This window comes from Mytilus galloprovincialis, chromosome 8 (genome assembly GCF_965363235.1).
Source record: "Mytilus galloprovincialis chromosome 8, xbMytGall1.hap1.1, whole genome shotgun sequence".
NCBI classification, from domain to species: Eukaryota; Metazoa; Mollusca; class Bivalvia; order Mytilida; family Mytilidae; genus Mytilus; species Mytilus galloprovincialis.
The window spans coordinates 2389497-2401752 of NC_134845.1; the positions used below are offsets into that span (position 1 = coordinate 2389497).

A 12256-nucleotide genomic window follows, 5' to 3' on the forward strand; every position below is an offset into this window, starting at 1 on the left:
ATTAGCGGCCCAAAAAAACCAAATAAGTAGTTTAATTAGCTGATAATCTTTTTGCAAACCATAATACCCAAACGGGTTAAAATGCAAACATAATTTACACAATTATGCATATACATGTAACCAAGACGATGTGGTAACCGTATGCTACGGATCGATAACGAAGCCGTACAGTAACATACATGTATATAGATACATGTTCTGCGTGCTGTCATTTGAAAGACAATTTCTCTTTATTTTCAAGGAATCCCCATTGCGAGTAAGATTTTATTGAAATATTATTGTATGATGTTTATAAATATCAAAATAAATAGGCATTTCAAAAAAGTTATTCCCAAAAGGCCGTTTAATCTTGAATTTAATTTGTTCATTTATTTGGAGGTAGATGTCAGCCATTAAGACTCCATATACCTGCAGTGGCGATCCAGAACTTTTCATTAGGGGTTTGGGGCAATGACTGACCTAAAAGGGGGGGCGCTCTAGTCATGCTTCAGTGATTTTCTATATAATCAACCCTTTTCTTCAGGAAATGGGGGGGGGGGCGACCCCGTCGCCCCCCCCCTAACCCCACCCACCCGGATCTGCTTATAACCTGTCCCTTTTCTAATGTATATTTTTGTTTAAACATGATATATATGTCCATGTATATTTCCAGATATTTATATACCAAAATGGAGACCTACACCTATATAATGATCTGATTTGCGCTACATTGCCATTCCCTCTTAAAACATTTTTAAAACAAAGCTTATATAAAAATATATAGTATGAGAATAGGGAATTTAACTAACGGATCCAGAAATGTTATACGTGGGGGCACACTGACTGCCTAAGATAGGGGGGGGGGGGGGTGGTCCGCTCTGGTCATGCTTCAGTGATTCCCTATATAATCAACCAAACTTCCCCCAGAAACCCGGGGGGGGGGGGCTCCCTGGTCCCCTCTAAATCCGCCTCTGAATTTGACACATCCTCTTTTATAATTTTGACGACTCCTCTCCCAAAAACAACAGTTAAAGATGCTTTTCGAGCATCTGTACAATATTGTAGCAGGCTATTCTTCCGACTAAACTTTTGTTTTGTCTTCCAAAGGTAATCATTCAGTTTTGGAATGTTGACCTTGCTATTGAAATTTTATAATTTAAAAACACAAGTTGTGCACATTGACAACGCTCCAGTCTGAACACTCTTAAATTATCCAGTAAAACTGACAAGGAAACTTATCAGTAACTGCATAACTTCAAATTAACATGTCATTTATATCAACCCCATGCAACTAGGTACACAGCTGCGTTCAATGAAACATGATCACAGATAAAAATAGATGTAAATTCTGATTCAGATCCTTTCTTTTCGATACAACATATAAAAAAAAGAAAAAAAGGGGGGGTGTGCAGAAGAAGAATTATCTTTAATTTTAAATAAAACTGATGTATTGAAATTATTTAAAAGGTGAATGTGTAATATAAGCTTATAATATATTTTAGACGGTTCAATAGAAAAGTATATTGATGCATTTTAAAAAGAGATCATTACTCTATATACCTTTAACTTAAGGGAAAAAAATACATCACCAAATATTAACCAAAATATTTTAACTGACAATACTACTGTGATAAAAAGTTACTAAACATCTTTACACATTAAAGACATGAATTTAGGAACACGAACTGAAAAATATATATTTATATAACTTCAGTGAAAATTGAAAAACAGTTAGTGAAATATGAATTGTACAACTCAACATGTATTGATTAGTAAATGCAAAATTATGTCCGTAACGCGTTCATCTCTATGTATACAACACTGCATGAAATGATGCATTTATTAGAAAATTATATCCATATAAAAGCTAATATATATTTTAAATTTCAAAATATATCATTAGTATAATCCATTTGAAAATATCTTATTTACACCGTATTTACTTTAAGTTTAATATAACCAATAAACTTTTAAGAATAAACCCAATTTACATATATTTTTAAAGTTGTATAAATCTAAAATTTATTTTCTTTTAAATTGCAGTAAACCTATTTAAATGAGAAATTTAAATTAGGGAAAATTTAAGTAAATTTAATAAAATTAGAAATTTAAAGCAGAACAAATGTCTTTATTTTTCTGATTTAAACCATTTACTGTGAATTAAATTTCAAGTTTACAAATGCAATAATGAAAATAAACTTATTATATACTAAATTAAATATTGTTAAATTTTCGTAAATTTGAAAATTATTCATATGTAATTGCCAGTAAATTTAATATTTAATATCAATTTATTACCCGCAATAAACTGTTTCAAATGTTCTAAGTAACTTCTTACTTCCTTTTTTGTTTGTTTGTTTGTTTGTTCGTTTGTTGGTTTTTTTACGATTGTTATAAGCGTTTAAAAGGGGAAGGGGTGTGTGCAAATATGTTGATAGTTTGATGATTTACAAATCTACAAGATTAACAATTAACAAGAGTGTTTGTATTTTTATAAAGATGGTTAAGTGAGACTTGGGCCATAACCTCTTGCACAAATTTGCTGTACTATATGGCTGTAAAAGTTTCAAGCTTCAGGTGTATCTGGACTTGCTAAACGCCTTTATGTCATTTATCGTTTTTTGTTCAGGAATGAGATAAAAAAGGAAAAAAAAGAGTTGCATTTTGCGTCACATGTTGTAAACGTTAAAAAACGTTAAAAAAAGACACCGACACTTTGACTCAGCAAAAGGTAATTCGATCAATCAGTAATCAGAAGACTCTGGACTATGAATCTTAGAAAAGACTGCACTGAGACCATTTTCACATCAAACAATTAGAATCACGAAATTGCAACGATAAACACCAAAATCGAGCAGCACATGTACACCTATATCAAAGTTCCGATACTCAAGAAGTACATTTTGCAATATAAAACTCTGAAATTATATTTTTCTTATTTACACAAGAAGCCCCGGAACAAGCTATTTACAAGTATAAATAATAAAGTAAATACATTTTATGTGGTCATATTCTTTATTATACACATTCAAATGGCTACATGTTTGAAGAAGTGTTACATATTTGGCATCCCATTCTGATCAAACCTTATTTTGATAAATATAAATCTAAACAAACTGAAAACGTGTTCATTATATTTCTATATTCATGTTTTACATTAAATTTATGATTTTGTTTTTTCAAAGGTCAGCGTATTTATAAAATCATAAAAATAAATGTAATGAATTTTGTGAATTGATTAATAGTTTTAGTGGACAAAAATGATAAGACAAAACAAATGAATAACACATCATAATCAATGACATACACATGCTACATTTCATTTAAAAATAAACATGTACATTATTGAAAGAATAGATCCAAGCGAACAAAATTTTACAAAAAATAAACAATTGTGTACACAAGTGAAAATATGTTTGTGTGCAGCGCGTGTGTGTCAATCCGCCGCTTCCCTTTCCCACCAAGCATATCAAATGGTTTTACGTTAAGGGAGAATGACCCGTGGTTCTTTTCATGTTTAGCTGAAACTGAATATAAACACAATTTAATAAAATGAAACGAGACGGCAACATAAGTTCAAATTAATTCGTCGTAATAAGTTAAACAAGACCATGTATGCATGTCAAAATGTTTATTAGTACATGTACATGTATCTGAAATGAATGATGGTCAAAACTCCATATCACCTTAGCCAAACATCCACTCCAGTCCCTTGGGCTTTTTGGGACACGGTCTATCAGAAGGCTCCCCGACTGTTCTTTTTGATTTTAATCTCTTCCCCTGAGCATTTAACATACGATCGTATTTTCTATCCAAACGCTGTATCAGCTGTTTAAACTCTGTCGACACCCACGACAGAGGACGTGTAACGAAGATAGAATCGTCCTCAGAATCGGAATCTTCTGAGGACATGGTTTCAATCTCCAATGCTTTCATGAACCTTTCCTCCTCCTTTGGATCAATTTTTCTTTCTTTTAGGGTTCTTCTTCGGTTGATAAGTTTCTGAAAAACGATACATATGTACAGTATACCTTAAATGTTAAACTCAGAAGATGGTGAAAAGTAAATACCACTTGATGTATAATTTGGATTATTTCCCTTGCATCACTATCAACAAACGAAATTGAAATCGCTATAAATAACGAATTATTAAGTATTGTTACCTTGTACAGTTGTTTTCGTATATAGCATACGAGTATCATCGGGGACACTTAACTCGGATTAAATTAAACAGTGTGATTTTAGGGTAAAATGGGTCCCCCTCTTTTACAGATTTTAAACAAGGCGCTCTCCTTTTATTCAGAAAAATCCGGACCCGTCTCTGAGTAAGCGATTTGTTAAAATGGTAATTTTCTCATTTACAAAAAAATATTTACCTATGAAAACCATGAATTAACCATAATATACGGAAATGATACATGAACCTTCAAATCTCTTAATCAAACTGCCTACAACAAATTGATTACGTTTAATTCATTTGAACTCATCAAAAGCATCAAACATCTCCTTACTGTTATATAAGTTTCAATGTGTCTTTAATCAATCTTTATTGAAATTCCTATCTTAAGAATAATTATCGCCGATGTTTATTCCTTATCCAGATGACTAAAACTGTCTCAAGTGTTTATTAAGAACATACCCTGTGTTTTCGGCCATAGAGAACCATTTTTCTATTATGTTCTTCCTTTTTCCCTGTTAACTCCATTATCTCCTTCTGTTTAACAGAATTGAAATACGTTTCAATCCCACCTGCAGAAAAAAAGAACTATGTGAAAATATCAAACCTAAAAGTAATACTTCAGTGCCAAAGCCTACATGAAATAATAAAAAAAAAAACAGAATAACGCCTCGAACACCAGTACAGTTTGAATTAAAGGTCCATACATGTTACGCATTGATAAACAAACTGAGGAGGGTTGGGATCCCGCCAATATTTCAGGAGCCAGTGATTCATTGGTTTTCGTTTGTGTATATGTTACATTTTTGTTTTTCGTTCATTTTCTGTACGTAAATTAGGCTGTTAGTTTTCTCGTTTGAATTGTTATACATTGTCATTTCGAGGCCTTTTATAGCTGATTATACGGTATGGGCTTTGCTCATTGTTTAAGTCCGTACGGTAACCTATAGTTGTTAATATCTGTGTAATTTTGGTCTCTAGTGGAAAGTTGTCTCATTTGCATTACCACATCTTCTTTTTTATATAAAAAGTTAAAAGTTGAAGGATTTTAGAGCATGTGTATTCTGTTGCCATAGTTAAGCGTCCTTAAGTTCAAAGGACACAAACCGAAACTATACCGACTACGTCGGAAAAAAAGCGATGTAGTAATGACAATTAATCACTTAGGGTAAAGAAAGAAATCGGATACTGTCGTAAATTGACGGCCATTTGATATTCATGGAGGAATTTGGGGATGATCGAATCATTCTTTTCACTTTTTACTAAGCGCGTTTATTTTATATTGTTTTTGTTGTTTTGTTTGTTTTGGTGTTTGGTTGGATTTTTTTTTTTGAGGGGGGGGGGTCGTTTGAAAAAAGTAATTCCCAATCCACCATACAATCATAACTTTAGGAAACAAGTGATAAAAGGCATTGGATAGGTAACTTTGATCTTCTATAACGACTGTTACAAAATATTATAAGTATAAGTGCTGCAGCTATAGATGTACTTACACCTGATCACACCCTCTTCAACAGTTTGATGCTGACCCTTCACATAGATCAAAATCGCCTCTGTCATTGCTTTATTTTCTTCAGAATTGCATCTATGAATATAAGAATATGTTCATCATCAATTTCCTTATTTTGAAATTAAACTCATATAGTTCGTTTATTGATACTTTAAACATACTTGTAACAGAAAGAAAAAATGTGGACTAGCCTTCCTTGTCCTTTATATTAAAAAAAAAGAATTGTCACAATACATGTAGGTGCATTTACGTTGCATACAGGGGACACTTAATTAAAAGGCGGGCTATACAGTTCATAAAAGGCAGAAACGTTTTGATTTGATAACAAAATATTTTAAAAAAATAAATAAATAAAAAAAATAACATCCATCCGTACATTGCTATACTTTTGTTTGGCAACATATAGGTACAGCGACTCCTTGGACGCAATAGAACGACCATAATCCACATCATTGAATGAGGAATCGGATGGTATATGATTGCTTTAATTTTTAATAAATATGCCGCGTTAAGTCTCAGCCAGCAATTTCTCTGTTTTCTATAAGGAGTGTGCTCTTCCGTACCACTGCCCAAGCAAGTTCTTAAAAGGTCTTCAGATGTCAAAGTCATCTCGGACTAGGTATTCGATTGCTGTTTTAAGATACATGTTATACTCACTTAAGTACTGTACCGGCTGCAGTTTTTGTGGTCCACTTTAACCCATTTGCTCTCTTATTATGTTTAAATCCGTCACGTACAGATTGCTGTAAAAAGTTTAAAGTAAACATTATTATATTTCGAATGATGAGTAATGTATAAACAAAAAATGAAAACAAGTATTTTAATTGATTACACTGTATCATCATGACTGTATGCATACATGTATATTGATAACTGAATATTTGATTGGTTAAGGCTATATATATATACTAGTTTATTCCAAGTGACATTAAATAAAACAACAGTAAGAAATGAAATACCTTTATATATGCAGGCACGTGAATCTCATTTTTACTTTTATTCAGCTGCTTTCCATTTTCTGGTCTTTTTTCCAAAGTTTTTAACATGGAACAGTCATTCCCAAAAAATGGGTACAATTACAAAATTACAGTGTCGCCGGCAAATAACCACAAAATGCAAGCTTAACATATGTCACAGATAATCTTTTTCGTGTTCTAAGTGATTAATATGTATACTAAAATAAAATTATATTCTTTTGTGATGTATATCTTAAATATATTTGTGTGATTTTCTATTTAATATACGGGTATCACACGAATTCCGAATGTCGCCAAGAAAAACTCCAAATATCGGTGTGAATTAAAATACTTTATTTCATCTAAATCATGATTAGATTTGCTTTTTTTATTTGACACTATATTGATTTTTATCCACAAAAATATTTTAGAATCAAAAGTTATAATATACACTTAGATTTACCCATTAAACCAATGTCGCCGATAAACGTATAACCTACCGTAACGTATCTTTAGGTACAGTCAAAACATATTTATATGATTGGAAATCATGCCCAAAGTGACTTTAAGCAAAGTTGATACATCAAATTTTAAAATCCTGCCTTTAACTTTTATTGCAATGAAACGAAAAATTAAAAAAAATCTTCTTTTTCTCTTTTTTTCGATTGTCGCATATAAGAATCCAACCTACGTAACGCGTATTTTGGAACGTACTAACCAAGAACAAATCAATTTGATGATTATTTCATTGAAATCACCCATAAAGCTTCTCAATAATCAGTTTTGAGAAAGCAACTCAACAATATTGTTACATATTTCCATGTATAATGTAAATAAATCTAACCTCCGTTTGAATAACCTCCGTGACGCAGTTATTTACAGTTAAGTTGTCAGACTTTTTTATCAGTATCAGCGGCTGATATTTACCTATGAAAACCATGAATTAACCATAATATACGGAAATGATACATGAACCTTCAAATCTCTTAATCAAACTGCCTACAACAAATTGATTACGTTTAATTCATTTGAACTCATCAAAAGCATCAAACATCTCCTTACTGTTATATAAGTTTCAATGTGTCTTTAATCAATCTTTATTGAAATTCCTATCTTAAGAATAATTATCGCCGATGTTTATTCCTTATCCAGATGACTAAAACTGTCTCAAGTGTTTATTAAGAACATACCCTGTGTTTTCGGCCATAGAGAACCATTTTTCTATTATGTTCTTCCTTTTTCCCTGTTAACTCCATTATCTCCTTCTGTTTAACAGAATTGAAATACGTTTCAATCCCACCTGCAGAAAAAAAGAACTATGTGAAAATATCAAACCTAAAAGTAATACTTCAGTGCCAAAGCCTACATGAAATAATAAAAAAAAAAACAGAATAACGCCTCGAACACCAGTACAGTTTGAATTAAAGGTCCATACATGTTACGCATTGATAAACAAACTGAGGAGGGTTGGGATCCCGCCAATATTTCAGGAGCCAGTGATTCATTGGTTTTCGTTTGTGTATATGTTACATTTTTGTTTTTCGTTCATTTTCTGTACGTAAATTAGGCTGTTAGTTTTCTCGTTTGAATTGTTATACATTGTCATTTCGAGGCCTTTTATAGCTGATTATACGGTATGGGCTTTGCTCATTGTTTAAGTCCGTACGGTAACCTATAGTTGTTAATATCTGTGTAATTTTGGTCTCTAGTGGAAAGTTGTCTCATTTGCATTACCACATCTTCTTTTTTATATAAAAAGTTAAAAGTTGAAGGATTTTAGAGCATGTGTATTCTGTTGCCATAGTTAAGCGTCCTTAAGTTCAAAGGACACAAACCGAAACTATACCGACTACGTCGGAAAAAAAGCGATGTAGTAATGACAATTAATCACTTAGGGTAAAGAAAGAAATCGGATACTGTCGTAAATTGACGGCCATTTGATATTCATGGAGGAATTTGGGGATGATCGAATCATTCTTTTCACTTTTTACTAAGCGCGTTTATTTTATATTGTTTTTGTTGTTTTGTTTGTTTTGGTGTTTGGTTGGATTTTTTTTTTTGAGGGGGGGGGTCGTTTGAAAAAAGTAATTCCCAATCCACCATACAATCATAACTTTAGGAAACAAGTGATAAAAGGCATTGGATAGGTAACTTTGATCTTCTATAACGACTGTTACAAAATATTATAAGTATAAGTGCTGCAGCTATAGATGTACTTACACCTGATCACACCCTCTTCAACAGTTTGATGCTGACCCTTCACATAGATCAAAATCGCCTCTGTCATTGCTTTATTTTCTTCAGAATTGCATCTATGAATATAAGAATATGTTCATCATCAATTTCCTTATTTTGAAATTAAACTCATATAGTTCGTTTATTGATACTTTAAACATACTTGTAACAGAAAGAAAAAATGTGGACTAGCCTTCCTTGTCCTTTATATTAAAAAAAAAGAATTGTCACAATACATGTAGGTGCATTTACGTTGCATACAGGGGACACTTAATTAAAAGGCGGGCTATACAGTTCATAAAAGGCAGAAACGTTTTGATTTGATAACAAAATATTTTAAAAAAATAAATAAATAAAAAAAATAACATCCATCCGTACATTGCTATACTTTTGTTTGGCAACATATAGGTACAGCGACTCCTTGGACGCAATAGAACGACCATAATCCACATCATTGAATGAGGAATCGGATGGTATATGATTGCTTTAATTTTTAATAAATATGCCGCGTTAAGTCTCAGCCAGCAATTTCTCTGTTTTCTATAAGGAGTGTGCTCTTCCGTACCACTGCCCAAGCAAGTTCTTAAAAGGTCTTCAGATGTCAAAGTCATCTCGGACTAGGTATTCGATTGCTGTTTTAAGATACATGTTATACTCACTTAAGTACTGTACCGGCTGCAGTTTTTGTGGTCCACTTTAACCCATTTGCTCTCTTATTATGTTTAAATCCGTCACGTACAGATTGCTGTAAAAAGTTTAAAGTAAACATTATTATATTTCGAATGATGAGTAATGTATAAACAAAAAATGAAAACAAGTATTTTAATTGATTACACTGTATCATCATGACTGTATGCATACATGTATATTGATAACTGAATATTTGATTGGTTAAGGCTATATATATATACTAGTTTATTCCAAGTGACATTAAATAAAACAACAGTAAGAAATGAAATACCTTTATATATGCAGGCACGTGAATCTCATTTTTACTTTTATTCAGCTGCTTTCCATTTTCTGGTCTTTTTTCCAAAGTTTTTAACATGGAACAGTCATTCCCAAAAAATGGGTACAATTACAAAATTACAGTGTCGCCGGCAAATAACCACAAAATGCAAGCTTAACATATGTCACAGATAATCTTTTTCGTGTTCTAAGTGATTAATATGTATACTAAAATAAAATTATATTCTTTTGTGATGTATATCTTAAATATATTTGTGTGATTTTCTATTTAATATACGGGTATCACACGAATTCCGAATGTCGCCAAGAAAAACTCCAAATATCGGTGTGAATTAAAATACTTTATTTCATCTAAATCATGATTAGATTTGCTTTTTTTATTTGACACTATATTGATTTTTATCCACAAAAATATTTTAGAATCAAAAGTTATAATATACACTTAGATTTACCCATTAAACCAATGTCGCCGATAAACGTATAACCTACCGTAACGTATCTTTAGGTACAGTCAAAACATATTTATATGATTGGAAATCATGCCCAAAGTGACTTTAAGCAAAGTTGATACATCAAATTTTAAAATCCTGCCTTTAACTTTTATTGCAATGAAACGAAAAATTAAAAAAAATCTTCTTTTTCTCTTTTTTTCGATTGTCGCATATAAGAATCCAACCTACGTAACGCGTATTTTGGAACGTACTAACCAAGAACAAATCAATTTGATGATTATTTCATTGAAATCACCCATAAAGCTTCTCAATAATCAGTTTTGAGAAAGCAACTCAACAATATTGTTACATATTTCCATGTATAATGTAAATAAATCTAACCTCCGTTTGAATAACCTCCGTGACGCAGTTATTTACAGTTAAGTTGTCAGACTTTTTTATCAGTATCAGCGGCTGCTGACACTGCCGAAAGTCATTTTTGTAGCAGACAGCATTTATTATAAAGGAAACAGACAAACAAAATACAGATTTTGAGAAAAAAAATGTTGTTTTGAGAAAGGTAGGTTAACTTCATTTTTCCTTTTATGTGAGCAACATTATAACGTTTAATAAACGTTATATCAGCCATTTTCTCAGATGTAAAATAGTCTACAACACAACTTGTGTAATTACGACGACAATCGTAACTTTAACAGCGGTTAATGGCAAACATTTTCAAGATCATTTAGGACTCATCAATGTAACGGAGGTTATACAAATTTAAAAAAATCTAAACATGCATGTAAACACGATCATACCAATTGAAATTCTTGTACATTGTTATAGATACCAAATTAGTCCATCAATTATCACTAATAAATATCAAAAGGTGATGTAAATCATAACCGATATCATTGATTTACGTTACGGAGGATAGAAATTTAAGGAAAAAAAAGTTTTTTTCTCTAACAGGACTTTACTCTTTTTCGATAAGGATTTACTAAGAATTTTTTTTAATTCTGTTGTCTTGTTTGTCATTTAATTCCAATATTTACATTCATTTATATGTTTGCTGTTGGTTAGAACTGGAATTGTCCGTTATGGAGGTTTTAAATGTCGTTACGGAGGATAGAAAGTTTCGAAATGAAATTATTTTGACCCCAAAACTTCATAGTTGAGTATAATATATACATTATAGTGTGAAGGAAGATGACATTATATGTATAGAGCTAATAAAATTAAGTTGAACAGTATTCGGTTTAGGTAAAACATATTTTTGAGTGAAAGTTCATGAATCGTTACGGAGATTTTGACAAGAACAAGTCCATTTGACTAAAAGAAACATATAACTTGATAGAAAACAGTTTTTTAATTTGTAATGTCAATAAATTGTTTAGAAAAGCTAGCATTAAAGAGTTAAGTGTTACTTTGTATCAGCATTTAGATACTGGTTTGATATTAACCTCCATAACAAAGATGGGGGTGTGGATTAATACAAGCATAAAAAATACATACAAGTGATTCAAAACATATATAATAGGGTTTTTCATGGAAAGCTGTATTATGAAACTAAAATATTGTACAGCATAACATTTCATTAGTTCAAATTCATTACTAAATAAGTTGTGAAAACTACTAATTTGAATTATTTTTTAAACGCTATATTGATTCAGACCTTAAAATTGGTATTTGCTTTCAATATATACAGAATAATACGTATACATCAGTTTGATATGGTGGTTAATGTAACCCATTTCACATGAGCCTGGATTTAAATCTTGTGTTTTTCTCTAATGCAATTTTTAAGATGACTTTATACAACACTAACCTCCGATACGTTCATACTTACCTTGTCTTACAAAAAATGCTAAAACTTGAAAACAACAAAAATGGTGTAAGTAAAAATTTAAAAAATGACAGACTAGATATAGACACAGAAGAAAACAGCACTCTCTCTCTGCTCAGTTGAAATTTATGTTTTAACAGTGTCTACATTCGA

General features: G+C 31.5%; 2 protein-coding genes across 2 annotated transcripts; both read right to left on the reverse strand.

The window, feature by feature from the left end:
• Nucleotides 1-3040: 3040 nt before the first annotated feature.
• On the reverse strand, nucleotides 3041-6702 carry LOC143084862 (uncharacterized). The gene is made up of 5 exons (XM_076260919.1): nucleotides 6626-6702; nucleotides 6324-6409; nucleotides 5650-5741; nucleotides 4619-4728; nucleotides 3041-3981 (listed from the first exon to the last, which is right to left on the reverse strand). Exons 3-5 carry the CDS (start codon nucleotides 5714-5716, stop codon nucleotides 3667-3669), a joined length of 492 nt encoding a protein of 163 aa, XP_076117034.1. The 5' UTR covers nucleotides 5717-5741; nucleotides 6324-6409; nucleotides 6626-6702; the 3' UTR covers nucleotides 3041-3666.
• A 1098-nt stretch (nucleotides 6703-7800) lies between these two features.
• LOC143042940 (uncharacterized) lies at nucleotides 7801-9905 on the reverse strand. The gene is made up of 4 exons (XM_076215444.1): nucleotides 9819-9905; nucleotides 9517-9602; nucleotides 8843-8934; nucleotides 7801-7922 (listed from the first exon to the last, which is right to left on the reverse strand). Exons 1-4 carry the CDS (start codon nucleotides 9903-9905, stop codon nucleotides 7801-7803), a joined length of 387 nt encoding a protein of 128 aa, XP_076071559.1.
• Between the last annotated feature and the right edge of the window lie 2351 nt (nucleotides 9906-12256).